Below are 26,998 nucleotides of genomic sequence, written 5' to 3'. Positions count from 1 at the left end.
TATTTCAATAAAAACAATCCTTTAAATAATAGAAAATCTAAGAAAAAATATGTTTATGCCCAGTTTATCGATCTCCTAGCTCAATCATAGACTGCTTGCCACTCTATTTTCAAGTTAAGAGGGATTTGAAAGTCACAAATATGACCTGTGAATTATTCAGCATTGACTTTGTATAGACTATTTAGAGAACAATACTTCAATAGATTCTTTGTTTTTTTACATAATCTGTTCATCTGACAGTTAATAAAAAAGTAAGAAATTATATCCTTGGTGTTCTTTAGTAGTCTTCCACAGGAAGAGTGAATGCATAAACCATGGTTATGTGGGGCTGATAATTTTAATTGTCTAGCACTAGCATGCTTTTGTCAAGTGGGGGCATCATTGGTCTTTTTTAAACAAGCTGTGTGGCAAGAATAATTTGCTTGTTAAATGATATTAGGGATAAATAATTATTCTCCTTTCACCTTATTTTAGAGGGCCTCTATATTATGTCTATAGCCAATACTCTTAACTGATAGCAAGATTCAAAGTCCAGAAACATTTAGTAGTCTTCTTTTTAAGTTTTCAATTGTATCAGTCTCTACAGTTACCATCACAAAATGTGGTTGTTACACAGTAAAAGAAAATGGCATTGTTTTAAGAATAATTAGAGTTTAGGTAAAAATCTTATTTTGTGGTCTAAGTTTGCTGTCATCGTTGTTTTAAGTATATGAACAAGGAAAAGCCAAGTGTATGCTTCAGATTTAAAACACATGCGTACAAACGTACTCCTAAGTGACTTAATATTTAAAAGTAGTTATAACTGATAATTAGAAGATATTTTGAGCAAATCCAAATTACATATTGTTGTGTTACTAACACCTGACTATTGATAATAACTCTAAATTTGTTTTGTCATCTTTAAATTTATGTAAGAATACATTTGATTATGATTATCATTCTGCTATCTACATTGAATATGATTACTATGTTTTGATCTCTCCATTACTAGCAATTTGTGTCACAGTTAGACTTCCAAATACATTATTCTTTAGTCAAAAAAAGGAACTATATTTGTACATGATTGCATGTGGGCAAATTTTTTTTAGGGTGTGCAAGTTATACATATATTCATCCTGAAATGTTGAAATATTTTAATACAATGTTTCCACTAATCTTGCATACCTACATCTTTGCCAGGTGAATGCCATAGGATAATAACTTATAATTCATGTTTCTTTCTTGGGGGTTACAGTTGCCTTGAATTGACAGTTTTGAAGGACCTAAACTTACATCGAAGGGTTCAAATGATCTAGAAAGGTCATTTAATATTAATTTTCTATTATAATCTTTTTCTTTTTTCTAGCCAAGTCCTATACCAAGTCCTATTTTGGGGCGAAAGCCAAATGCTAGTCAGTCACTGCTTGTATGGTGCAAAGAAGTTACGAAAAACTATCGGGGAGTAAAAATCACAAATTTTACTACATCCTGGAGAAATGGTTTATCTTTTTGTGCAATATTACACCACTTTAGACCGGATTTAATGTAAGTAAAAATTTTTCATTCCCTATAAGTATTTTGTAAATAAAAGATAGCTTTAAAAAAATAAAATAATTTTAACTCGTGTCCTGAAATACTTGACTTCATATTTCTTTTTTATTACCTACACCTCTTCTTTTTGAAAGAAATGCATGCCACCCTAGCTGGTTTGGCATAGTAGATAAGAGTGTCAGCCTATAGACTGAAGGATCCCAGTTACGGGCACAGGCCCGGGTTGTGGGCTTTATCCCCAGTAGGGGGCGTGCCGGAAGAAGCAAATCTATGATTCTCTCCCATCATTGATGTTTCTGTCTATCCCTCTCCCATCCTCTCTGAAATTAATAAAAATAAATTGTTTAAAAAAGAAAGAAATGCATGCCAGAAAAAAAAGTCCTTCCTTCTTGATACCTAAAAAATCTGTTTTTTAAAAAATTATTTTTCTTCTTAATCTCATACAAAGAACTTACTTTAAATTATTATAAAAATTGGGTTAGTGTTTCAACAATAAAGATTTTTTTAAAAATTTAGAAAGAGAAGTAAATGAAAAAAGAAATTGGGTTAGTGTTAAAATTATATGACACAAAGAAACCTGTAGCTCTTTGTACATTGACAAGGTATTGCCTCATGGTTTGTTTGGTTGTCAAGGCTATTTGGTTGTCAAGGCTAGTCTCTGGTTCCCTGCCTTAACTTCTCTTATGGAAAGCTTCAGGCAATAAAACATGTAATCACTGTTTTTGTGTTTGTTTGTTTGTTTATTTTTGTTCATTTCCCACATAATTAGTTTTGTTGATTGAATTGCTGTGAAGTTGCTAGTTACTCTTGGGTATTATTGAGTGTCAAATTTTTAGATTCAGTTTGTTTTAAAAATAGCTGTTTTGTAAAATACTGTATATATCCTACTGTGCCATTTTCTCCCTCAGTGACTACAAGTCTCTGAATCCTCAAGATATTAAAGAGAACAACAAAAAGGTAAGAATTGCCAAGAAAAAAAAAAGTTGTAGTTTTGGCTTCTCTGTAGGCTTTTATTAATTTGGTGGAAGTGAGATTGTTTGCGAGGTCATAACTGCAGCTCTCAGAAGGTAGTCCCCTTCCTGCAGTTCAAATAGGATGCATGGCTTATTCTAGTTGGTTATGGCCTTTAAAGATCACGAGTGCCAGTCTGGTATCAGATTATACTATGTGTATGAACTTCATTACCTATTAAATATTTGTTAAACCATATTGCTTTTATTCAGAATTTAGCTTTTAAAAAGTGCACCCATAGTGGTTGTGCCATAAATTATGAGTTTAGAAAAATCTGTTGGGAGAGGATGAGGTCAGGAACCTAAAGCCAAAAAAGAATGCCTGTGTTCCTAGAAACAAAATGATATGAACATTGGTTTCTTTTTTTATTTTCTGGTAAACTGCAATTTTCCCCCACATGATTAATTAATATACTGAGCTCAGAGCTTCCCAATTGGTATCTGGGGGATATCGATTCTTTCAGCCTTCAAGGTAGTTGTGCAAGGGCTGAATTGCTAGAGCCTTCCAGGGCCAGCTGAGTATGGCAGCAGGCTGACTTAACAACTTCCCTCAATAGCACAATATTACAGTCTGTGCACCTTGAAATGAAAAAACAGGGAATCATCTAACTCAACACACAGTAGTACTCAGTGTTATTGTTTTGCGGAGGTAGGGGTTGTGCTTAATTGAATTCTTCAACTGCTAAGTTAATGAAATGTATTGTCTCAGAACCGGAGTTCCTAACCTGGGGCTACGGACAGAACTCAGGGGATCTTTGAACATGGCTAGTGGAAAAAATATATTTTCCTCAAATTTTTAACTAAAAGTTAGCATTTCCTCCAATTATAAATTTAGGCAATAACAAGCCATGACTGAGACTTTATCACCTTTAAAATTTCAGATATTTTCAGTCACTGTACAGCTGTAAATATCTACCAATACCTTTTAAGCTCATCATTTCTTCAAAATTACAGTAGTTAATGCATTTATAAAAGCATATATATTACTGTTTCTCAAACTGAATTTTGCTAATATTTTCATAGTTTTATTTTTAAATATAATTGGCTTCTTTTGTAATTCCTATGTATTTTATACATGTAAAACATTATTCTGAGAAGGGATTCATTGCCAAAAGAATTCATGGGATAAAGTGATTAATAATTATTTAGATTATTAAAACCACCAGTAATAAAATGTCTGTAAAGGAGACTTTGATAGAAGTTCAATTAACTAAGTCAAAATATTTTTTTTACTTTTGTTGCTCTCTAATACCAAAAATTTGTATTACTGTTAAAAAATTCTTATTTATTTGCAAATGTATTGTTATTATGTTGGCCATAAGGAAATACATTTTAAAACTGTCCATTTTTAATTGAAATATGTTACCCAAGAAAATCTAATCTTAAAAAAACAATATGATTTTCTTTATAGAAATCACCTTTATGGTGGGCATGCTGCAAAGTAAGTCATTCTCATAAAATATTTTCTGTATAATTTTAGAGAGCTTATATCTATTGTATACTTTTAGAGAACTTGTTTTTCATTGATTAAATTATATCTTTAGATATGACAGTTCTTTACTTGCGTTTTTGCATTTGAATAAAATATTAAGCTAATTTAAATGCAGATAGAAGCATTATAAATCATTATTTTTATTAAGTGAAGCTTTCAGGTTACTGTTTAAAATTTTGAAAAGGAAACGTTTTTATCTAAATAATTTTTAAGAGTATGTGAACTCATTAAGGCTTAAGCCACTCTTCTTTACATTATTTTTTTCAGGAACTTAATAATGATGAGCATACCTTGGATTTACACATTATGACATAAAGGAGAATATCCTATTAAATTTTTTCTCAATTAGATCTTTCAGGGCAGATAATCATGTCTTGAAAGGATTTTAATTTTAATGATCCTATTCATTGCACGTTTCAAATAGTTGTTGTTATACAGTCTTTTCTTTTCATCACTTTGCAACTTCTTACCTAATATCTACATTGAGTATCAGTTGCTACCTGCAGATTTATTTCCGGCTTCACACAGTTCTTCCTGATAACCCCATCTGCCCTTGATTGAACTTAAAGCAGCAGGAGAAACAATGCCTATGTTTTAAGTTCCATACAGATGTATAACATAACTAGCAATGATTCCTCCTTACCAATTAAGTAATATCTAGGACCGAATAAAACAATTTTCTCTCAAATACCTCTTTTTTCTCCCCACACTAATAGCTAAAAAGATAGTAGGTGGTTGACCATAGCAGAAGAGGTTAACCTATGGGAAAATTCCTTTAAAAGTCTTGACCTCGCTTATAAGAAACCTGGTTTGTCTTTAAATGTTTTTCTTTAGTGCAATTAGTGTGCATAAAATGAAATGCTACATGAAGCAGAACACCAGCAGGAGATTCCCCACAAGGAAGCTAATCATTTTTCCCAGGTCTGTAAAAAGTGCTGAATAAAAAAGGTATTTACCTGTGACATCTGATCTTAACCAATATGTCAGTGTTTTAGATAATTGGGAAATGTTTAGAATACTGCTTGTGGTGCTTTTCCTGATGGTCTGCAATTGATGCCTGTTAATCTAGTTGTCAAGACACATAAGGAGGAAAATGACTTTAATTTTCCTAAAACATGTAAAGTAACAAACAGGCCTAAACATGCACACCAACTGAGACATTCTCTCAAGTAAATATTTTGAGGTACCTATATTATGAAATATAGGGCTATGAAAATTGAAGTGGTTTTAATATCGCAGTTTCCTTTTCCTTTTCTTTCTAACGTATTCCATAACATTTATTAAACTACTGGAAGAATACAAAAAAGACAAGGATTAAGTTCAAAGGTAGTGATGCACTTTAACACGTAAGTGCAAAAGACTGATTTCTTCTTGTTACATGATTTCCTAATGTGTTGTTTTTTTTTTAAGAAAAACTTTGAGTTATGATCCTACATCTTGGTTGTTACAAAGATAGGTATTTTATATCCCAAAGTAAGAATATAACTAAAGGATCTTTACTTTCTCCAAGAATATGTCTAAACCTTAAACCATATTATTAATGCTTCCTAGCAACGCAATGCTGTTTTCAAGGGTTAGGTCAGGATACTAATAATTAATTGTAAATTGAGAAACAGCTTTGATTCTTCAAAACTAGAAAAACCTGAAATGCCACAGTCACTTAAAGGCTAACAAAAATAATATAGTGCCGCCTCACATCTTCAACTACTCAAAACATTTTATTCTTTCCAAAATGGATGAAGTGAAATTAAGTCCCTCTTTTAATTATGAAAATCAATTTCAATTGGGCATTTAAAAAGTTGCTATGTTTGTAGACTTGTTTTATACTAGGTAATCTAGGAGTTAGTTCTTTTGGAGTATCCAGCTGTATTTATTCTTCATGAGTCACTTCAGTTACATGACCATGGAAAAGAGAGTTTGATAGGAATGATAAAGTCCAAATGAACTCTTTCTTATAACTTAATTCCTTATCTTAAAAAATAAATTCTAAGGTTTTTTTTGTTTGTTTTAACTCTCTTTTCTTGCTTATTTTCTTTATTGGAAAATAAAATAAGATGCAGATAGAACCACATTCCATTTGATATTAAGGAAATTTCTCTGGGATCTACCCCACTTTTACAAATTTATGACTTGGAATTTTGTTTTGCTCATGTATTTGTCATGTACCCTCCAACAACAAAAATCCACTAAAATTATGCTGCTTGTTTTTTTATGGTAACTTAATTTTATTCATTTTTTAAACTTAATTTTGATATTTAATTTACATATAACATTATATTAGTTTCAGGTGTACAACATGTTTCAATATTTGAATCACTGTGAAACATTCCCCACATTAAGTTTAATTAACATTCGTTGTTTTTTGTTTGTTTGTTTGTTTGTTTGGGGTTGTTTGGGGGTTTTTTTGCTGTTTTTAAAATGTATGGAATATCTGAACTGTTCAATATATCTTTTGTTTTTCCTTCCTTTGAAGGCATATGATGGATTTGCCAGCATAGGAATTTCCCGGTTATTGGAACCTTCTGACATGGTCTTATTAGCAATTCCTGACAAACTGACTGTTATGACTTATCTCTATCAAATAAGGGCACATTTCAGTGGCCAAGAACTAAATGTTGTTCAGATAGAGGAAAACAGCAGTAAAAGCACATACAAAGTTGGAAACTATGAAACAGATACAAACAGTTCTGTTGATCAAGAAAAATTCTATGCAGAGCTTAGTGATTTGAAACAGGAACCTGAACTGCAGCAGCCTACCAGCACAGCCGTAGACTTCTTATCACAGGACGACTCTGTATTTGTAAATGATAGTGGGGTTGGAGAGTCAGAAAGTGAACATCAGACTCCTGATGATCATCTTAGTCCAAGCACAGCCTCCCCTTACTGTCGCAGGACTAAAAGTGACACAGAACCCCAAAAGTCCCAACAGAGCTCTGGAAGGACTTCAGGTTCCGATGACCCAGGAATATGTTACAGTACGGATTCAACTCACGCGCAAGTTTTGTTAGGCAAGAAGAGACTATTGAAAGCTGAGACTTTAGAATTAAGTGATTTATATGTTTGTGATAAAAAGAAGGATGTGTCTCCACCCTTTATTTGTGAGGTGACAGGTGAGCCAAAGCTTCAGACTCTGGACATCAGTAGTAACTTGGAGCAAGAAAAATTAGAGAATTCTAGACCCTTAGAATGCAGAACAGATCCTGAATCACCTATCAAAAAAACAAGTTTATCTCCCACATCTAAACTTGGATACTCATACAATAGAGATGCAGATCTTGTGAAGAAAAAGCATACTTCCCTGAGGCAGACAGAGTCTGATCCAGATGCAGATAGACCCACTTTAAATCATTCAGATCATTCTGCAAAAACAGTCCAGGTGAGTTGGAATGATGAATACATATATTTAGTTCATAGTTATTCTTTTTTTTCTTTTTGTATTCATAAAATACTTTAAAATGTTAAAAATTATTAAAGGTGGGCCTGATTGGTTTGGCTCAGTGGATAGAGCGTTGACCTGCGGACACAAGGGCCCCAGGTTCGATTCTGGTCAAGGGCATGTACCTTGGTTGCGGGCACATCCCCAGTGGGGGGTGTGCAAGAGGCAGCTGATCGATGTTTCTCTGTCATCAATGTTTCTCATCGGTGTTTCTAACTCTCTATCCCTCTCCCTTCCTCTCTGTAAAAAATCAATAAAATATTTAAAAAAATGATTAAAGGTGAAGTGTAATTCCCATTATATAAAAAAACTGAATATACCTGCTCTTCATTTAAAATTTATGATACAATATTTTAAGCCTAAAAATAAATTCCAATTTCAACATTGAAGGATAAATAATGTCATCCTCTCTTTTCTTTTTAAATATGCTTTTATTGCTTTTAGAGACAGAAGAAGAGAGAGGGAGAGAGAGAAAGAAACATTGATCCCTGCCTCCTGCAAGCCCCCAAATGGGGATGGAGCTGCAACCCAGGCTTGTGCCCTGATGGGGAATCAATCAATGACCACTCAGAGTGTATGGAACAACGCTCAACCAACTGAGCCACACCAGCCAAGGCTGTCAACTTATCTTTTTTCATATTTATTCATTCATTTGAGAGAGAGAGAGAGAGAGAGAGAGAGAGAGAGAGAGAGAGAGAGAGAGAAACATCAATTTGTTGTTCCACTTACTTATGTATTCATTGGTTGCTTCTTGTATGTGCCCTGATCAGATAGCGAACCCACCTTAGCATATCAGGACAACGCTCTAACCGGCTGAGCTACTTGGCCAGGGCCGAATATCAACTTTCAAATCAAAGTATTATTAACCTATAAAAGCAGAATATCTTACTGTAAGAATAATTAAAAGATGTTTCAGTATTTCATTTAGTAACAGTATCATTCTGAAATGTATAAAGACAAGTTAAATATTTACCATTTAAAGCATTTTCTTCAAATGTTTCAGTTGCATTATAATTGATCTTTCAATCCCATCATTACTTGTAGATAAAAATTCCAGTGGCATCCAACTTCTCCTCATGAGAAAATAATGATACAGATTTGACCTTACGATATTGACTGTATTTAATTGAATCTATAGTACCATCAATTATAATATATATCATTATTTTATGAACCACAAAAAAGAAAAACACTGCCAATAAACTATGATACATGTTTTTCTTATCACATAGAATTTTTATTTTATACCTGTTGAAAGTTCTTTTAGATTTATTTAGGCATATTATGTGTCTTAATCAGATAACACATATATATAAAAAGGAAATTTTAAGCAAAATAAATTAAGGTATAATAAATTTAGAATTAGAATTTAGAATCCAGCTCTTCTGAATCATTTTTTGATACAAAGCTTTGGGCGTTCCTGTTTTCCTGCAGTGTTATCCTCTGTGCCTTCAGAAGTATTACATTACAGCAGTGTTTCTCAAAAGTATGATCAGTGACCACTGATACTCTCCAAGATTCTTTCAGAGAGCCCCAAAGTTGAAACTATTTTCACAATAATACTAGAACATCATTTACCTTTTTCACTTTCATTCTCTCACAGTGTACAGTGGTATTTTCTGGAGACTACATAATTTGTGATATCTCAACAAATGAAATATAGAAGTATATAATAGAAAATATAAAAATATAATGGCATTCTCATTTCTTGAAGTTTTTATAAGACTACTAGAGGCCCGGTGCATGAATTCGTGCATGGGTGGAGTCTGGCCAGCCCACCCCAATGGAGGCCAATAGGGGGCGGGGCTGGCTGGCCCCACCCCCGATTGGGGTGTTGGGGGCCGATGTGGGGCTGGGCCGGCCAGGGGGTGGGGGGTTGATGGGGGCCCAGATCAGGCTGATTGGCTGCCGCAGTGTGCATCATAGCCACCAGTCATTCTGGTCTTTCCGCCATTACAGTCACTGGGCTTTTTTATGTATAGATGTTATTAGAATAACATCTAATGGGTTTATTATAGCTGTTTCTAAAGGAATAAATCAGCAACTATTTTTAAAATTTCTTCGTTTTAATTTTTGAAATGACAAATATCAATAGGTATAACCTACATAAGCAAAAGCTTTTTGGGATTCTCTATAATTTTTAAGCATATATAGGGATTATGAAACCAAAAGTTTGAAAACCTCTGAATTACAGCATTTCTCCACAGTTGTCTCTAGATTTTTCTTTTCAGTAATACTCATTGATAATAGCACTTTCTTGATCTTATTGGAAGGCCCCAACAAAAGATTTTTAGATAATAACCTGGAGTTAATTTCCATTCTCTGAAGTAGTTGTTAACTGAAACATCAAGGAATTGCAGTCATATCACCAAAAATATCAAATAGATACATATGTAGGCATTAATGACTGTTATCTTAACTACCACTTGTATAGCAGAGATGCCATCCATTTTAACTTTTCAGAGGTGTTAAGGAAAAATGTGCCTCTTAGGATCAAAGAAATATAGTAGTAGTTAACAAAGCAAGCCCTGTTCTCCTAATCAAAATTTTCAAATCAAAGCATTTAAGTACACGAACTTTCAGGACAAAAGAGCCTTCAGGACATCATAATGTCCATACATAGTAGATAATCAACAAACATCAAGTGATTGACAATTGCAGAATTCGGTGAGCCTAAGTTCTAATATCGAATATAGGTTTTTCTTTCACTCCTCATTTTTTTTTTATCCTTACCCAAGGATATGTTTATTGATTTTTGGAGGGAGGGAGGGAGGGAGGGAGAGAGAGAGGAGTCGGGGGAGAGACAGAGAGAGAAGAGCACCGGTGTGAGAGAGAAACACTGATTGGTTGCCTCCTGTACACACCCCAATGGGGGATTGAACCCAAAACTTAGATATGTGCCCTGACCCGGAATCAAACCTGTAACCTTTTGGTGCATGGGACAACGCTCCAACCAACTGAGCCATCCGGCCAGAGCTTTAATTTTGATTGTTAGGGTAAATAGGTTTAGTTAAATATAGAAATTAATTAATATTTAGAATTTTAAATTACTCTGGACTGAGAATCACTAAACCTGGATTCCCATTTTCGCATTGCCAATGATTAACATGCTAGTAACATGTTAACTGTTAACTAGCCATTTAAATTCTGTAAATCTTATTTTCCATATATGTAAAATGAAATTATCTCTGAGAGCCCTTTTAGCTATAAAATTCTATCATGCTGTGATTTTATTCAGATGACTGAAGTCATGTACAGTAAATCCATAGGATGATAGAAGTAGCAACTGTTTACAACTCTATATATGTTTGTTTATTGACCATTAGTTTATTGGTCAAAATTTTATTTAGGATAAATTTAAATTATCTTGGCAAAAGTATTGCCTGGCACTAAATAGTTTTAATATGAATGTTGATGCTTCATAGATTTTGTTTTTGTTGTTCTTGAAATTTTCAGAGATGGTGTTTTGGGGTTTGGTGTGTGTGTGTGTTTTATATAGCAGCTAAATTCTGAACACCTAAAAATGTTTTTCTTTTTCTTTTTTGTACTGTGTTTCATTAGTTTTAAGATATGCAACTTTTTATAATTCTCTGAAATCAAGATGTTACTTATAATAAATAGTATGTTAGAGTTTAATTGACAGTGTTCTTTCTTAGTAGTTCATAAAATAATGATGAATCTAATAATGGTATTAGATTAGAGGAAATTTGATAATGTAGTATGACTACAGAGACTTGGCAAAGTCATAATGTTGCACATTTGAGTGCTCATACATGTGATTACCATTGTATATCTTACACATTTCTTAAATTTACAACTAAGGAGGTAAGTGATTGAATTCTATTTTATATATGGAAAATGGGGGTTTACAGAGTTGCCTAAGATCATATAATAAGCACTAATGTTCAGACTGGAACCCAACCTTATCTTACTCTAAAGTCTATGCTCATAAATTTTATGGTCACAATATCTCATTTTTTTTTATGATGATAGCACTAAGAATAATCATATTTCATATGTAAAGCAGATAGCTTTACTGAAAGCCAATTTAGCAATGCACATTAAGTTGCATAAAATGTTAATCTCATAAATTCTACCTCCAGGAATTTTTCCTAAGAAGATATTCAGAACTGTACATAAGAATTTACTACAAGTCCCTGGCCAGGTGGCTCATTTGATTAGAGGATCATCCCATACACCTAAAGGTTGTGGGTTTGATTCCCAGTCAGGACATATACCTAGGTTGCAGTTCAATCCCTGGTTGGGGATATGGGAGGCAAGCAATTAATATTTCTCTCTCACATCAATGTTTCTCCCTCTCTCTCTCTCTCTCTCTCTCTCTCTCTCTCTCTCTCTCTCTCTCTCTCTTCCTCTCTTCCTCTCTTCCTCTCTCCCCCTCTCTCCCTCTCTCCCTCTCTCCCTCTCTCCCTCCCTCTCTCTCTCTCTCTCTCTCCCTCTCTCTCCCCTTCCCTCCCTCCCTCCCTCTCTCTTTCTCTCTCCCCTTTCCTCTGTTTCTAAAATCAATAAATATGAGGATTAAAAAATAAACTACAAGGTACAAAGCCATAGTAATCAAAATAACGTGGTACTGGGATAAAAACAGACATATAGATCAATGGAACAGAATAGAGAGCCCAATGGGGTAAAGATAGTCTATTCAATAAAAAGTGTGGGAAACTTGGATGGACAACATGCAACATAATGAAAGTTGATCATCTTACACCATACACAAGAGTAAACTCAAAATGGATTAAAGACTTAAATGTTAGACTCGAAACCATAAAAATTCTAAAAGAAAACATAGGCAATAAAATCTCCAACATTTCTCTTCGGGATATTTTTTCTGATATATCATCTCAGACATGGGAAACAAAAGAAAAAAAACACAAATGGACTTTATCAAATGAAAACATTTTTGCACAGCAAAGGGAACCATTAACAAAACAAAAAGACAACCCACTGAATGAGAACATATTCATCAATACATCTGATAAAGGCTTAATATCCAGAATTTATAAGGAACTTATAAAACTCTCAATACAAATAAAACAACAAAACAAAACAAAAAACACAAAAATCCAATTAAGAAGTGGGCAAAGAACCTGAATAGGCACTTCTCAAAAAAAGGACATACAGATGGCCAATAGTCATATGAAAGGATGTTCTACATCACTGATCATCAGAGAAATGCAAATTAAAACCACAATGAGATATCACCTCACACCTGTCAGAATGGCTGTCATCAATAAGTCAACAAACAACAAGTGTTTTTGAGAATATAGAGAAAAGGGAATCCTCATGCACTGTTGGTGGGACTGCAGATTAGTGCAACCCCTGTGGAAAGCAATATGGAATTACCTCAACAAATTAAAAGTGGGACTAACTGCCTTATGACCCAGCAATTCCGCTTCTGGAAATATATCCAAAGAAATCTGAAACACTAATTGGAAAGAATATATGCACCTCTATGTTCATTGCATCCATATTGTAGCATTATTTATAACTAGAGGCCCAGTGCATGAAATTTGTGCACAGGTAGGGTCCCTAGCGGCTTCTGGCCAGGGCCTCCCTTCTCCGGGCTGCCTGCTGCTGCTGCCAACTGCGGGGGAGGTGGGGGAGGGGGAGGCAGCCTGCCCTACTTCCTGGTCGAACACCCGGTCGAGGGGACAATTTGCATATTAGGCTTTTATTATATAGGAAGGATAGCCAAGATTTGGAAGCAACCCAAGTGCCCATCAGTAGATGAGAGGATAAAAAAAAAGCCTGGCTGCGCGCAGCCGCCAGACCGCGTTGGCAGCGGCGCAGAGGCCCAGCCGGGAGACCGGGAGGAGACCGCGCCGAGCCGCCGTGCCCGGTGGGCCGCCCAGCCGCCGCCATGGGCATCAAATTTTTAGAAGTTATCAAACCTTTCTGTGCTGTTCTACCAGAAATTCAGAAACCTGAAAGGAAAATCCAGTTTAGAGAGAAAGTACTATGGACTGCTATAACTCTCTTCATTTTCTTAGTATGTTGTCAGATACCACTATTTGGAATCATGTCATCAGATTCTGCAGATCCTTTCTACTGGATGAGAGTTATTCTTGCATCCAACAGAGGAACTTTAATGGAATTGGGTATCTCCCCAATTGTAACGTCTGGTTTGATTATGCAGTTGTTAGCTGGAGCCAAAATCATTGAAGTTGGAGATACACCCAAAGACAGAGCTTTATTTAATGGAGCCCAAAAATTATTTGGTATGATCATTACCATTGGGCAAGCCATTGTATATGTCATGACAGGCATGTATGGGGATCCTGCTGAAATGGGTGCTGGAATCTGCCTCCTTATCATTATTCAGGCATTGCTAACATTGAAAATGTGTGGGGCTCTGACCAGTTTGGCTCAGTGAATAGAGCATCAGTCTTCGGACTCAAGGGTCCTAGGTTCGATTCCGGCCAAGGGCATGTACCTTGGCTGCGGGCACATCCCCAGTAGGGAGTGTGCAGGAGGCAGCTGATCGATGTTTCTCTCTCATCGATGTTTCTGACTCTTTATCCCTTTCCCTTCCTCTCTGTAAAAAATCAATAAAATATATTTAAAAAAAAAAAAAAAAAAAAGCCTGTGGTACATTTACACAATAGAATACTACTCAGCCATAAAAAAGAAGGAAATCTTACCTTTTATAACAGCTTGGATGGACCTGGAGAGTATTATGCTAAGTGAAATAAACTCGTCAGAGAAAGACAAGTACCATATGATTTCACTTACATTTGGAATCTAATGAACAAAATAAACTAATCAACAAAACAGAATCAGTCTCATAGTTATAGAGAACAGAGTGACAGATGTCAGAGGGGTGGGGGTTGGGCCCTGGATAAGGGTGAAGGGATTAGGAATAAAAAGAAAGACTCATAGACCCAGACAACAGTATGGTGATTTCCAGAAGGAAAAGGGCGATAGGGGGAGGTAGAAGAGGGTAAAAGGAGAGTTAGAGACACAATACAATATACAGATGATGTATTGTAGAAGTATATACCTGAAAGTTACATAATTTTATTAACCAATGTCACCCCAATAAATTCAATTTAAAAAAGAATTTATGGATAAAGATGTTCATAAAAGCATGTTTATGATAGTGGAAAAATATAAACAACCTAAATATGCAATAAGATGAGTTAAATAAAATATGAAGCATTTATGTTAATAGACTACTAGACCATTTAAAATTGTTTTCATGTCACCAGACATAGTTACTAAAAATTTTATTTCTTGTAATTAGAGTTTTAAGATTTATTCACCATGCTCTATATTACATTTCCCTGACTTATTTATTTTATACCTGGTAGTTTGTACTTTTTTGACCATGTGGCTGTCCAGTTTTTCCAAAACTTATTTATTGCATAGGTTCATTTCTGAGCTCCCTGTTTTGTTTCATTGATCTGTGTTTCTGTTTTTATGCCAGTACCATACTGTTCTGATTACTATAGCATTATAATACTAGTAGTTTGAAATCAGGGAGCGTGATGCCTCCAATTTTATTTTTACTTTTATATATTTTCTAAAATTTCTATAATTAATATAAATTGCATTTGTAATCAGAAAAAAAAATTGTATTTTTGTGTTTTAAACACGAAAGCAATTTTTTGCTACACCCGTGTAGCTGATTGAAATCCCTAAAGGACTATAGAATCATATGTAGAGCTTGTGGGATCTTAAAGATGATCTCCCCTTTTTTTAAGATGAGAGATTTTTAAAAATATAATAATAGTTAACATTTATCCAATCGTCAGTATATTATTCTACTTCACTTAATCTTTATAGTATACTTAATGAGAGTTGGTCTGTTTTTATTCCCACTTTATAAATGAGGAAATGGAGAGTTAGACAGTTTGATTAACTTGCCCACAATTAAGTGATGGAACTGATATTTGACTCCAGAGTTCTTAAATATCATGTAATGGAATACAGTATAGTTTTTAAGTGACCTGTTCAGTGTTAAATTGTGTATCAGGATTAACAGCCTGATATTTAGACTGCAAATTCAGTGTTCATTTCACTAATTCTTTCTGTTTAGAGAAAAGTGTTGATTTGTAACCATTTTAAATGCAGTGACCAATTTTATTCTGTTATGTCTTATGAACATGAACTTAAAATCCTCTTAAAACCTTGGTTGATGAAAATGTCCTGGAATTAATAGTGTTGGTGGTTCACAACGTTATGAATATACTAAAAACCACTGACTTGTACAGTTTTTAAAAAATTCTTCCTTGCTTAAGATTACAGAAAAAAAGCTTTTAAATTGTTCTATTAAAATATAGAGACCCAAAAATGATATACACAGGAAATTTATAATGAAGTTTTATATGACACCAAATAAAATAATAGGCTTACTGTTTATCACCTCTTCCTTGACTATGAAGGATACCTATGATTGAAGCAACACTATTATTTTGACAGGTTGTATAACCATTAATTAGTTTAGAAATGTAGAATACATGCTCTTGGGGTTTTGTTTGTTTATTCTTGAGGCTTCTAATTCTGTATCTTTGCTTTTAAGCAACGAATGTTATCTCGACAAGAAGAACTTAAAGAAAGAGCAAGAGTTCTGCTTGAGCAAGCGAGAAGAGATGCAGCTTTAAAGGCAGGGAATAAGCAGAATACCAACTCAGCCACAGCACTCTGCAACAGGCAGCTAAGTGATGTGAGGATCGTTGTTTTAAAAATACCATAAGTTGTCTGTTGTAATCATGGGGGTAGGGTACTAATTTATTTATATTTTTGCTAAATTACTTTTCTACATACTTTGTATATTGTGGGTATTTGTTGCACTGTTGAACTTACAAAATCACACTTGGAGGAGCATGTTGTGATGATTTCTACACAGTGGTGTTAGCTATGAGGAAAAGAAAGATCCTGGAATATAATTTCTGCACATACATGAATAATCTATTTTTTCAATAATATACGTTTATAATTTAGTTGTACTTTGTTTAAGATTGTATTTTTGTCCATGGAAGTTAATTTTGTTGAAAATACTAGAATTTAATAATTATGCCTATGACTTATTGAATGCCTAGCAAATATTCCAGGTTATATAATGGATGTTTTACATAATTTTTATTTTACTTAACCCATGAAGAAGATTTTCAAGCTACTTTCCAGATAAAAAAAAAACCTAAGGCTCATAGATAGGTAAGCAAGATTGCAGAGTCAGTAAATGATTTGAACCTCAGCCTCATCAGACTTCATAATCAAAATGTTTTTTCCTATCATATACTGCCATCCCTGTTAAATCACATTTTTTATATAGTTTTGTGTAGTGCTTCACAGATAATAACATATAGTAATAGAAGCCCTTAGACTTAGGGGGCCATAAACCTCTTCATGAATCTGAAAACCATGATGACAACTCTGCCCTACCAGCAAACTCACATATACATAAAACGGCATCATCTTTTTTTTTTTTTAAATATATTTTATTGATTTTTTACAGAGAGGAAGGGAGAGAGATAGAGAGTCAGAAACATCGATGAGAGAGAAACATCGATCAGCTGCCTCCTGCACATCTCCTACCGGGGATGTGCCCGCAACCCAGGTACATGCCCTTGACCGGAATCGAACCCGGGACCTTTCAGTCCGCAGGCCAACGCTCTATCCACTGAGCCAAACCAGTTCCGGCCATCATCTTTTTTTTTTAATTAATATTTTTTAGAGCAGTTTTTGTTTTGCAAGAGAATTGAGGGGAAGGTGCATACTTCCCATAATCCCCTATACCAGGGGTGGGCAAACTTTTTGACTCGAGGGCCACAATGGGTTCTTAAACTGGACCGGAGGGCCGGAACAAAAGCATGGATGGAGTGTTTGTGTGAACTAATATAAATTCAAAGTAAACATCATTACATAAAAGGGTACGGTCTTTTTTTTTTTTTTTAGTTTTATTCATTTCAAACGGGCTGGATCCGGCCCGCGGGCCGTAGTTTGCCCACGGCTGCCCTATACCCACACATGCACAGCCTCCCAATTAACGATATCCTCCACCACAATGACACATTTTTTTACAACTGATGAACCTACATTAACACATTATAGTCACTCAAAGTCCATAGTTTACATTTCAGCTTGCACTTGGGTGTTGTACATTTTATGAGTTGGAAAAATATATAATGACATGCATCCATTATTAGAGTATACAAAGTATTTTCATTTCTCCAAAAATCCTGTGTTCCACATATTCAGCCCTCTCCCCATTCCCAGTCCCTGGCAAACTGATAATTGTACTATTTCCATGATTTTGCCTTTTGCAGAATGTTTTAGTTGTAACCACACAGTATGTAGCCTTTTCTTGTTTTCTTTCACTTAGCAATATGTATTTGAGGTTCTTCCATGTCTTTTCCTGGCTTGATAGTTTATTTCTTTTTAGTGTTGAATAATATTTCACTGTCTGAATGTACCATGGTTTATCCGTTCACCTACTGAAAAACATCTTGGTTGCTTCCAAGTTTTGGCAATTGTGAATAAACGTGCTGTAATCATCCACACCTAGATTTTGTATAGATAAAAGTTTTCAACAACTTGGAGTACACACCAGGTAGCACAATTGCTGGATCGTATGGTAAAAGTATGTTTACTTTTGTAAGAAATCACCAAACTATCTTCCAAAGTGACTACCATTTTGCATTCCTACCAGTAATGGATGAGAGTTCAACTACACATCCTTGCCAGCATTTAGTGTTGTCAGTATTCCAAATTTTGGCCATTCTAATAGATGTGTAGTTGTATCTCACTGGTGTTTTCTTTTTTTCCCTGCTAACATGTGATGTGCAGCATCTTTTGATATGCTTACTGGCCATCTGTACATCTTCATTGGAAGAGGTGTCTCTTAAGGTCATTGGCCTATTTTATTTATTTATTTATTTATTTATTTATTTATTTATTTATTTTTACAGAGAGGAAGTGAGAGGGGATAGAGAGTTAGAAACATCGATGAGAGAGAAACATCGATCAGCTGCCTCCTCCACACCCCTTACTGGGGATGTGCCCACAACCAAGGTACATGCCCTTGACCGGAATCAAACCTGGGACCATTCAGTCCGCAGGCCGATGCTCTATCCACTGAGCCAAACCGGTTATGCAGTGGTTCTCAACCATCTGGCCCTTTAAATACAGTTCCTCATGTTGTGACCCAACCATAAAATTTTCGTTGCTACTTCATAACTGTAATGTTGCTACTGTTATGAATCGTAATGTAAATATCTGATATGCAGGAAGGTCTTAGGCGACCCCTGTGAAAGGGTCCTTCAACCGCAAATGGGGTCGCCACCCACAGGTTGAGAACCGCTGGGTTAGGGCAATTTTGGCCCATTTTAAAATAAAGTTGTTTATTTTCTTACTGTTGAGTTCTAACAATTCATTGTATATTTTAGATAACAATTTTTTTTAAATCAGATGTGTCTTTTGCATATATTTTCTCTCTGTCTGTGGTTTGTTTTCTCATTCTCTCCACTTAGCCTTTTGAAGAGCAGAAGTGTTTTTAATTTCATGAAATCCAGCTTTTTCCTTTATGGGTCATGCCTTTGATGTTGTTGTATGTAAAAAGACATCATATAACTCCTATGTTGTCTTCTAGGAATTTTAGAGTTTTGTGTTTTAGATTTAGGTTCACAGTCCATTTTGATAGAGGTTTGTGATGGGCGTAAGATCTGTGTCTAGATTTATATTTTTGCATGTAGATATCCAATTGTTTCAGCACCAGTTGTTGAAAACTGTCTTTGCTCTATTGTGTTGCTTTTGCTCCTTTGTCAAAGGTCAGTTAACTATATCTGTGGGGTTTATTTCAGGGCTTTCTATACTGTCCCACTGATCTTTCTGTTCTCTTGCCAATGCCATACTGTCTTGATTACTCTAGCTTTGTGGTTAGTTTTAAAGTCAGTAGTGTCAGTCCTTCCACTTTGTTCTTCTCCCTCAGTATTGTGTTTGCTCTTCTTGGCCTTTTTCCTCTCTATATAAACTTTAGGATCAGTTTGCCAATAGCCACAAAATAACTCTTTGGATTTTCATTGAGATTGCATTGAATCTATCAATCAAGCTGGAAAAAAATCATATCTTTACAATATTGGGTGTATCTACCCATTAACATAGAATCTCTCTCCATTTGTTTAGTTCTTTTATTTCATTACCAGAGTTCTTCATATTGATCTTGTACATATTTTGTTAGGTTTATACCTGATCATTTAATTTTGGGGGGTGTAATGTAAACGATGTGTTTTTAATTTCCAATTCCATTTGTTCATTGCTGTCATATGGGAATGCAATTGTCTTGTATAATAACCTTGTGTCCTACAACCTTGCTATAATTGCTTATTTGTTCCAGAAAAGTTTTTCTTTATTATTTTTTTTTCAGTTTCTACATAGACAATCATGTCATCTATGAGTAAAGACAGTTTTATTTCTTCCTTCCCATGCATATTTTTTAAAATACCTTGCAGATATCAACTTAATAACCTCTGACTTCAAGCATCATTTTTCAGACTTCAAGTCTTTATACATTAACATGATATAAAATCAGTATAGTGAGCCACAATAATTATTTTTTAATATAAAGGAATATAATAGAATGGAATAGAAAATATCAGAATTCATCACACATAGTAAGTATAGCATTTTTTGTGTGAAATGTTTTAATTCTGTGGATATGTGTGTTTATCACATATATATGTGATATAAAATATATTAATTGTGGGTCATGTTAAAAATGTTTGAGAAACACTCATCTAGAGGGCCTTTTTTTATGGAAAAAAATTTTGTAGCCTTTATACCATCTTTTTTCATTTCCATCTTTTACATCATCAATTCGTTGATTCAGACATTTGCCAGACATTAATTGAGTGTCTGAACTGAGTATATTCAGAGTAAGGAAAAGGACTTCCCTCATGGAGTTTATAGTCTGGTGGGAAGAGACCGATAATAATAAGTATATAACTACAGAGTTTGAAAGCTGCATGATCTAGTAAAGGATAATTTGAGTAAGTTGAGCTTGAGTGATTTGAGAAGGGGACATTTAAACTAAGATTTGATGGGTGAGAAGGTTCACCATCCAAGTGAATAGGCACAGAAAGAATATTCTTTCTAAAAAGGAAGTTATTTTGTTTGTTGATAGCATATTTGTGATAAGCTTTGTTTTATAATTCTTTCAGGTCTAAAAATATGGAAGACTTACAGCTTTATGTTTTTCAACTATTGATTCAAAATTCAGAATACCTGAGATTCAAACCATCTGTCTGTCAAGTAGATTTTTAAAAATTACTTTGCCTGTATGCAAAATTTACATATACTGATAATCATCATCTAATGTTTATTGAGCATTGTACTGTGCGTCAGCCAGGGTTCGAGTGCTTTCTCATGGGTTTTCTCATTCAATCTCTACAACAATTGTATAAGTTAAGTATTTTCCCTGTTTTACAGTTGAGAAAACTGCCACACAAATTAATGAATTGCCCATAGTCGCACAGCTAAGAGAGCCAAGAATTAAACCTAAACAATTTGACTTCAGAGATTATATTTTAAAAGCATCGTGCTATATTTCTTATTTATTTTTCTGATATCCTTGTAAAGTAGGACTACAAATTGTTTTTTATCATTGTAGAGAGAAAAAAAGTGAGTTAGGAAAGGGTGTTTAAATTCACCTGGGGTTGCAGACAATGGCAAACTAGGTTTAGAATTCAAGTGTCCTAACTTTTAAAGGTATTTATCCTTTCATTCAGTCTGTTTATTTATTTACTACTTCAAACTTTCAAAAAATATTTTATTGGTCATCTATTTCGTTTAAGGCACTAATAATTTTACTTAAAGTTTTTATTTACCAAGTAAAACTTCAAGTTTTAACTAAATTTAGTGTGAATTCAACATCATCCTCTCCCTCATCCTCTCCCTGTCCCTCTCCCTCTCCCTCTCCCTCTGCCTCTCCCCCTTCCCTCCCCCTCTCCCTCTCCCTGTCCCTCTCCCTGTCCCTCTCCCTCTGCCTCTCCCCCTTCCCTCCCCCTTCCCTCCCCCTCTCCCTCCCCCTCTCCCATGCCTAATCCTCTCTCATTCTTTAGGTCTTAATTTAAATATCCCCAAGGCAACCACCACCAACCACTGACTTCTCAGACTATCAGAAATATAGCTACCTGTACCATTTATTCATCACACTGATCACATTTGTGATTATTTAATTGAGAGTCTCTCCCACTTCTCCATAAACGCTGTTCTAGGGTCTCTTCTGACAGGCTCTCCAGACTAGGGAGCTCACTTGCACTATACTCCTCCTTCTCTCAAGCCCTGTTTGGGTGGGGGGCGGGGGGGGGTGCTACTTCAGGGAGACCATGTGAAGAATTTGATGTGTCTCGGGAACAGAGACCCTGTGTATTGGTGTCCCTGTTTGTTTCTTACTTTTTGATTCAATTTTCTTATTTTTCTAATTATTTCATTGTAAGAATTAGAGCAACATTATTTCATTTTTTATTGAGATGGAATCCACAAACTATAAAATTCACTCTTTTAAAGTATGCAGTTCAGTGGTTTTTAGTATATTGACAAAGTTGTGCAAAAATCACCCCTATCTAATTCCAGAACATATCCTCGTCCCCCAAAGAAACCCCACTTCCTCTTCCCCCGCAGCCTCTGGTAGGCACGAGTCTACTTTTTGTCTCCATGGATGTGCCTATTCTGGATATACTATATAATGAAAGTCTAATATGCAGATCGACCAAATGGTGGAAAGACTGGTCGCTATGATGCACACTGACCACCAGGGGTAGACGCTCAATGCAGGAGCTGCCCCCAGCTCTCAGGCCCCAGGCCAGCCAAGGCAGTGCGGGGGAGGGGGGGGGGGCGGGTGATCGCGATCACCCCGCCAGTCAGCCTGCAGAGGGAGGAGACTGGTGGTGATAGCAGGGGGTGGGTCCGGCTGGTGAGCAGGTGGCGGTTGGGGGCGTGGCTGGCCAGAGAGTGGGATGGCACCACCCCCCAATCTCCCCGCCACTTGGCGGGGCCGGCGAGCGGTGGCGCCAGGCCAGCCAACTCGGGTGCCAGTGGGGGCCCCCCTGATGGGGATTTATGTCTTTAAAAGCAAAAATCTCTTTATTGCCATTTTAATGGGAGGGAGCAAAATTAGAGGTGTGTATTGGACCTGCCATTTTGATCTACATATGTGACATCACACATTAACTGCTGGGTTATTTTTAATGTTGTATATAAAAAGAAACAATTACATTTTCAGTTTTTAAGAAAAATTGCTAAGTGATGTTTGAAGTGGACATTCTTACCCTAGACCAGAGCACCCAACTCCTGGAAAAGCCATGAGGTTGAGGGAGGGTTAAGTCTGAGGATGAGGGAGATTTGCGATGGCTTGGGGTGGTGCACAGGGTGAGGATGAGGTGGGTGTTAGGCAACATGCAGAAGGAAACAGCATGGAACCTAGAGTTATATGTCTATTCTATCACAGGCTTTTTTCAGAATCATTCTCTGGGGTGTGTTCATTCTCTGTGAAATCACTCGTATCCTCCATGGTATGCATATCAAATCTCCATTTCCCTCTTAAAACAAGAATAGTCACACGCATTTAATTTTAAATAATACATGCATTTGTCAGCTTAATGATAATACATATTTTTTCTTTGAAAATTTTAAAGGAATTCTCTGCTCTTGGTAGGTTTCATGATTACAATTCCCCAAGCAGAGTTTGAGCAATTCAGGAATGCATTTCTTAATTTCTCCCTATTGAGGACACAAATAGGGAAATGTCCCCCAATTGGAAAGTATCTTCTTTCACCTTCAGTCAGGGATGTTATCAATTTGTTTATTTTTACATAATGTTTTAATTTTGATTTGGTTATTTATTATAAAATGGCTGTAAAAGAAGGGATATTTATGTCACATTATGCAGTCTTATTCTCAGCTCTAGATTACAAAGGATATTTTCAAATAAGTTTTCCATTAGTTCTTTGTGGGTTTTTTTTAGTATCCAATACTATAAATACATTTAATTGGATACCAGTGGTCGGCAAACTCATTAGTCAACAGTACAACGATTGAAATTTCTTTTGAGAGCCAAATTTTTTAAACTTAAACTATATAGGTAGGTACATTGTTATTAATTAGGGTACTCCTAAGCTGGCCTTTGCTAAAAACGTCCTCACTCTGATTGAGGTACGTTCACTGAGGTCGACCCCTTCCAACTCTCCCATCCACACTCGTCTTGTATACTTGTTTCCTCTATCTCCTTTCGTTCATCCTCTCTATATGTCCAGACCATCTCAACATATCTTTCTCAGTCCTCGACACTACATCTTCTTTCACTCCACAACGTTCCCTAAAATTAACTTAATAAACTTTACTTAAAGTTTTAAGTCTTAGCTAAACTATAGGTCCGTTGAATAAAACTTGATATACTTAATAACGATATTATTTATTGATAAAATTAAATTCCTTACAATTTACAATATCCATAAAATTAAATCATGACAGTGACTGACAAACACTAATGTGAACAATGGCCTTGCATCTCCTTGGAAAGTTTGGATAAGTCAGGTTTGTATGTTGTTGTTTTTAATTTTAGGCACGATTCCAGGTTCTCATCAATAAGACGACTTCTCAATTTACTCTTGATAAGGTTCATGCTTGAAAATGATTGTTCGCATAAATATGTAGACCCGAATAAGGAAAGAACAGCAAACACTAGTTTTTTCAGTTGATTATATGAGTCAGGAATACTATTCCAGGTGTTAAAAATCAACATATCTTTCTTTTCCAGGTCATTCAAAGCAGACCACTTGTGCTGTGAGCTAAGTTCACATTTGTTTTTCTCCAATATTTCTATATCAGCACAAAGACGTTCAAATTTCAAGCTCCACAGTTCTTTGGTTTTTAAATCCAGCAATTGCATTTCAAAGTTGCCCATGTTAATATTAAAGGGAGAAAAATTTAATTCTGTTACAGTAGCATTGAGAGGTTTTTTAACAAAGGCTAACGTCGCTTTGCTGTTTCTGAATTCCTGAAACCTGTTGAGAAAAGCTTCCCTCATATTTAAAAGTGTTGTTTTGAAATAGCAAATGTCAATATCAGAATTATTTTCTTGGCGATGTTTCAACAGACTTGGAAAGTGAATCAAAGTTTCTCTTTCAAAATCTTGAGCAAAAAGAGATAATTTGTTTTCGAATGAAATAACTTCTTCTAACATCAAAAAAACTGTGCTTCCTTTCCTCTGTAGTTTACAATTAAGCTGATTTAGATGAGACGTAACGTCTACCATGAAATAAAATTTTTGGATCCACTGATCATTCGTTAGTTCTGGATAGTGAACACCCTTCTCAAGGAGAAATGCTTTAATTTCTGTTAATAAGGAAGTGAAACGTTTCAAAACGTTTCCTCATGATACCCAACGTACCTTGTTATGCAGCAGCAGATCTGTGTACTCACTCCCCATTTCAACTAAAAATTCTTTAAATTGGTGATGATTAAGAGCTCTAGCTATAATGGAGTTGATAATCTTAATCACCAATTCCATAACTTTGCAAATTTCTTCTGGAAATGTCTGCGCACAAAGTGCTTCTTGATGAATGATGCAATGGTAAGTAAGTATCTCGTGATTATTTTTTCTTTCAAAGTAGCAACAAACCCGTTTCTTACGCCGGTCATACTTTTCGACCCGTCCGTTGAAATTGAGACAATTTTATCGAGTGGAATATGATGTTTTTCAATGCACTCAATTACAGCATTTGCTATATCCTCTCCACGTGTTTGACCTTTGAGTGGCAATAATCCTAAAAGTTCTTCTTTAGGACCTGTAGATGACATAAATCGTACAAAAAGTGAAACTTGCGCTGTATCATTTATGTTACAAGACTCGTCAACTGCTATTGATAAAGCTGAAACCAATTTAAGATCTTCGACTTGCTGGTTGGTTATATTCGAAGACATTTTGACTGTTCTATCTTTCACTGTTTTAGCAGACAATGGTAACTCTTTAATTTAATTTTTTTTAGAATATCTGCTTTGTTCTTAAAATCCCGAAATAGCTCTTTGGATGCATTTATAAAACAACTTTTTATGTATTTGCCATCTGTATATGGTTTTCCTCTCTTAGCAATCTCTTGACTAACCACAAAACTTGCAATATTAACATTGTTGGAAGATTGCATCCAGTAATTAAATACAGAACTTGATTTTTTTTTACTCTTCTGAAGTTCCTCAACTGCTTTCTTCCTTGCATCACCGACAGGATATTTAGTACTAAATGACACCTGTTTAGTTGTAAAGTGTCTCTCCAAATTTGATTTCCTGTTATGCGCCAATTTTTCCTGACAAATAAGACAGGTCGGAAGGCCATTTAAGTTTTGAATAAATGCGAAAGTCTCGGTACATTCAACTTTAAATTCAGGGTTTTGTCTTTTGTTTTTCTTTGCTTCTTTGTAGCCATGTCAAACAGGGCACCTAAAAAAATGTTTCATTTGATGATAATAAAGCCACCAACACAAAAGAATTACAATTCTTAAATTGATGACAAAAATACCTGTAGGATTTGCAGCTGGTTGGAAAAATACAGGTAACTTTATGCTTCGAGTAGGTACTTTTGTCACCCGAGCGTGATTTGCGGACGCAACTAGCACTAACCACTGCACAATGAGACTGCTGACTGACTGGTTCACTCGACAACTCCTGCATGGATCGCGTGCGCTTCCCCTGCGCTGCATATCCCGCGGCCCACTTGCACTGCCCGACCGACCGACCGACCGACTGACACCCCCCCACTTCTTCTAACACCATTTCTTCAAAATAGACTCGCCCAGGCCAAAAATGGACCTCTGTGCATGGGCCACGAAGTTTCAATTGCACTGTATGTGCGTGCCCGCACTTGGTATTTTGTGGAAGAGCCACACGCAAGGGGCTAAAGAGCCGCATGTGACTCGCTAGCCGCGGTTTGCCGACCACTGAGATAGGACTATAGGAATGGATTATTTCTGTTGCACGTTGTGTGGGCTGGTTTTCAGCTAGGACCTTTGCTGGACTGTCAGTTGGGATACCTACATGTGGCCTTTCCATATGGTCTCTCCACTTGGGCTAGTTTGGGCTTCCTCATAGCATGGTGAGTGGGTTTAAGAGCAAGTGTCCAAGAGAGTAAGGTGAATGAATGTGTATGGCTTTGTTATGATCTAGCTCAGTGATGGCGAACCTTTTGAGCTCGGCTTATCAGCATTTTGAAAAACCCTAACTTGCCGAAACCGGTTTGGCTCAGTGGATAGAGCGTCGGCCTGCGGACTGAGAGGTCCCGGGTTTGATTCCGGTCGAGGGCATGTGCCTGGGTTGCGGGCATATCCCCGGTGGGGGATGTGCAGGAGGCGGCTGATCGATGATTCTCTCTCATCGATGTTTCTGACTCTCTATCTCTCTCCCTTCCTCTCTGTAAAAAAATCAATAAAAAATATTTAAAAAAAAAAAAGAAAAGAAAAAGAAAAACCCTAACTTAACTCTGGTGCCGTGTCACATACAGAAATTTTTTGATATTTGCAACCATGG

The 26,998-nt window shown here is 35.8% G+C and overlaps 1 protein-coding gene across 9 annotated transcripts in view; it reads left to right on the top strand.

Moving 5' to 3' along the window:
* EHBP1 (EH domain binding protein 1) overlaps positions 1-26,998 on the top strand; it is a 324,049-nt gene that overhangs the window by 203,785 nt on the left and 93,266 nt on the right. For 6 of the 9 annotated variants that reach the window (XM_036334394.1, XM_036334396.1, XM_036334399.1 and 3 more), the window contains 4 exons: positions 1,346-1,524; positions 2,439-2,487; positions 6,506-7,408; positions 16,005-16,148. In XM_036334394.1, the coding sequence (XP_036190287.1) occupies positions 1,346-1,524; positions 2,439-2,487; positions 6,506-7,408; positions 16,005-16,148 (1,275 nt within the window). Of the gene's footprint in view, positions 1-1,345; positions 1,525-2,438; positions 2,488-3,951; positions 3,982-6,505; positions 7,409-16,004; positions 16,149-26,998 lie in introns of all 9 variants that reach the window. The other 3 variants (XM_036334392.1, XM_036334393.1, XM_036334397.1) reach the window with 1 other exon arrangement.

Source organism: Myotis myotis, unplaced genomic scaffold (genome assembly GCF_014108235.1).
Source record: "Myotis myotis isolate mMyoMyo1 unplaced genomic scaffold, mMyoMyo1.p scaffold_m19_p_14, whole genome shotgun sequence".
In the NCBI taxonomy this organism is placed as follows: Eukaryota; Metazoa; Chordata; class Mammalia; order Chiroptera; family Vespertilionidae; genus Myotis; species Myotis myotis.
Note: the sequence above shows the minus strand (reverse complement) of the source record. Positions and strands in the feature narration are given on the sequence as shown.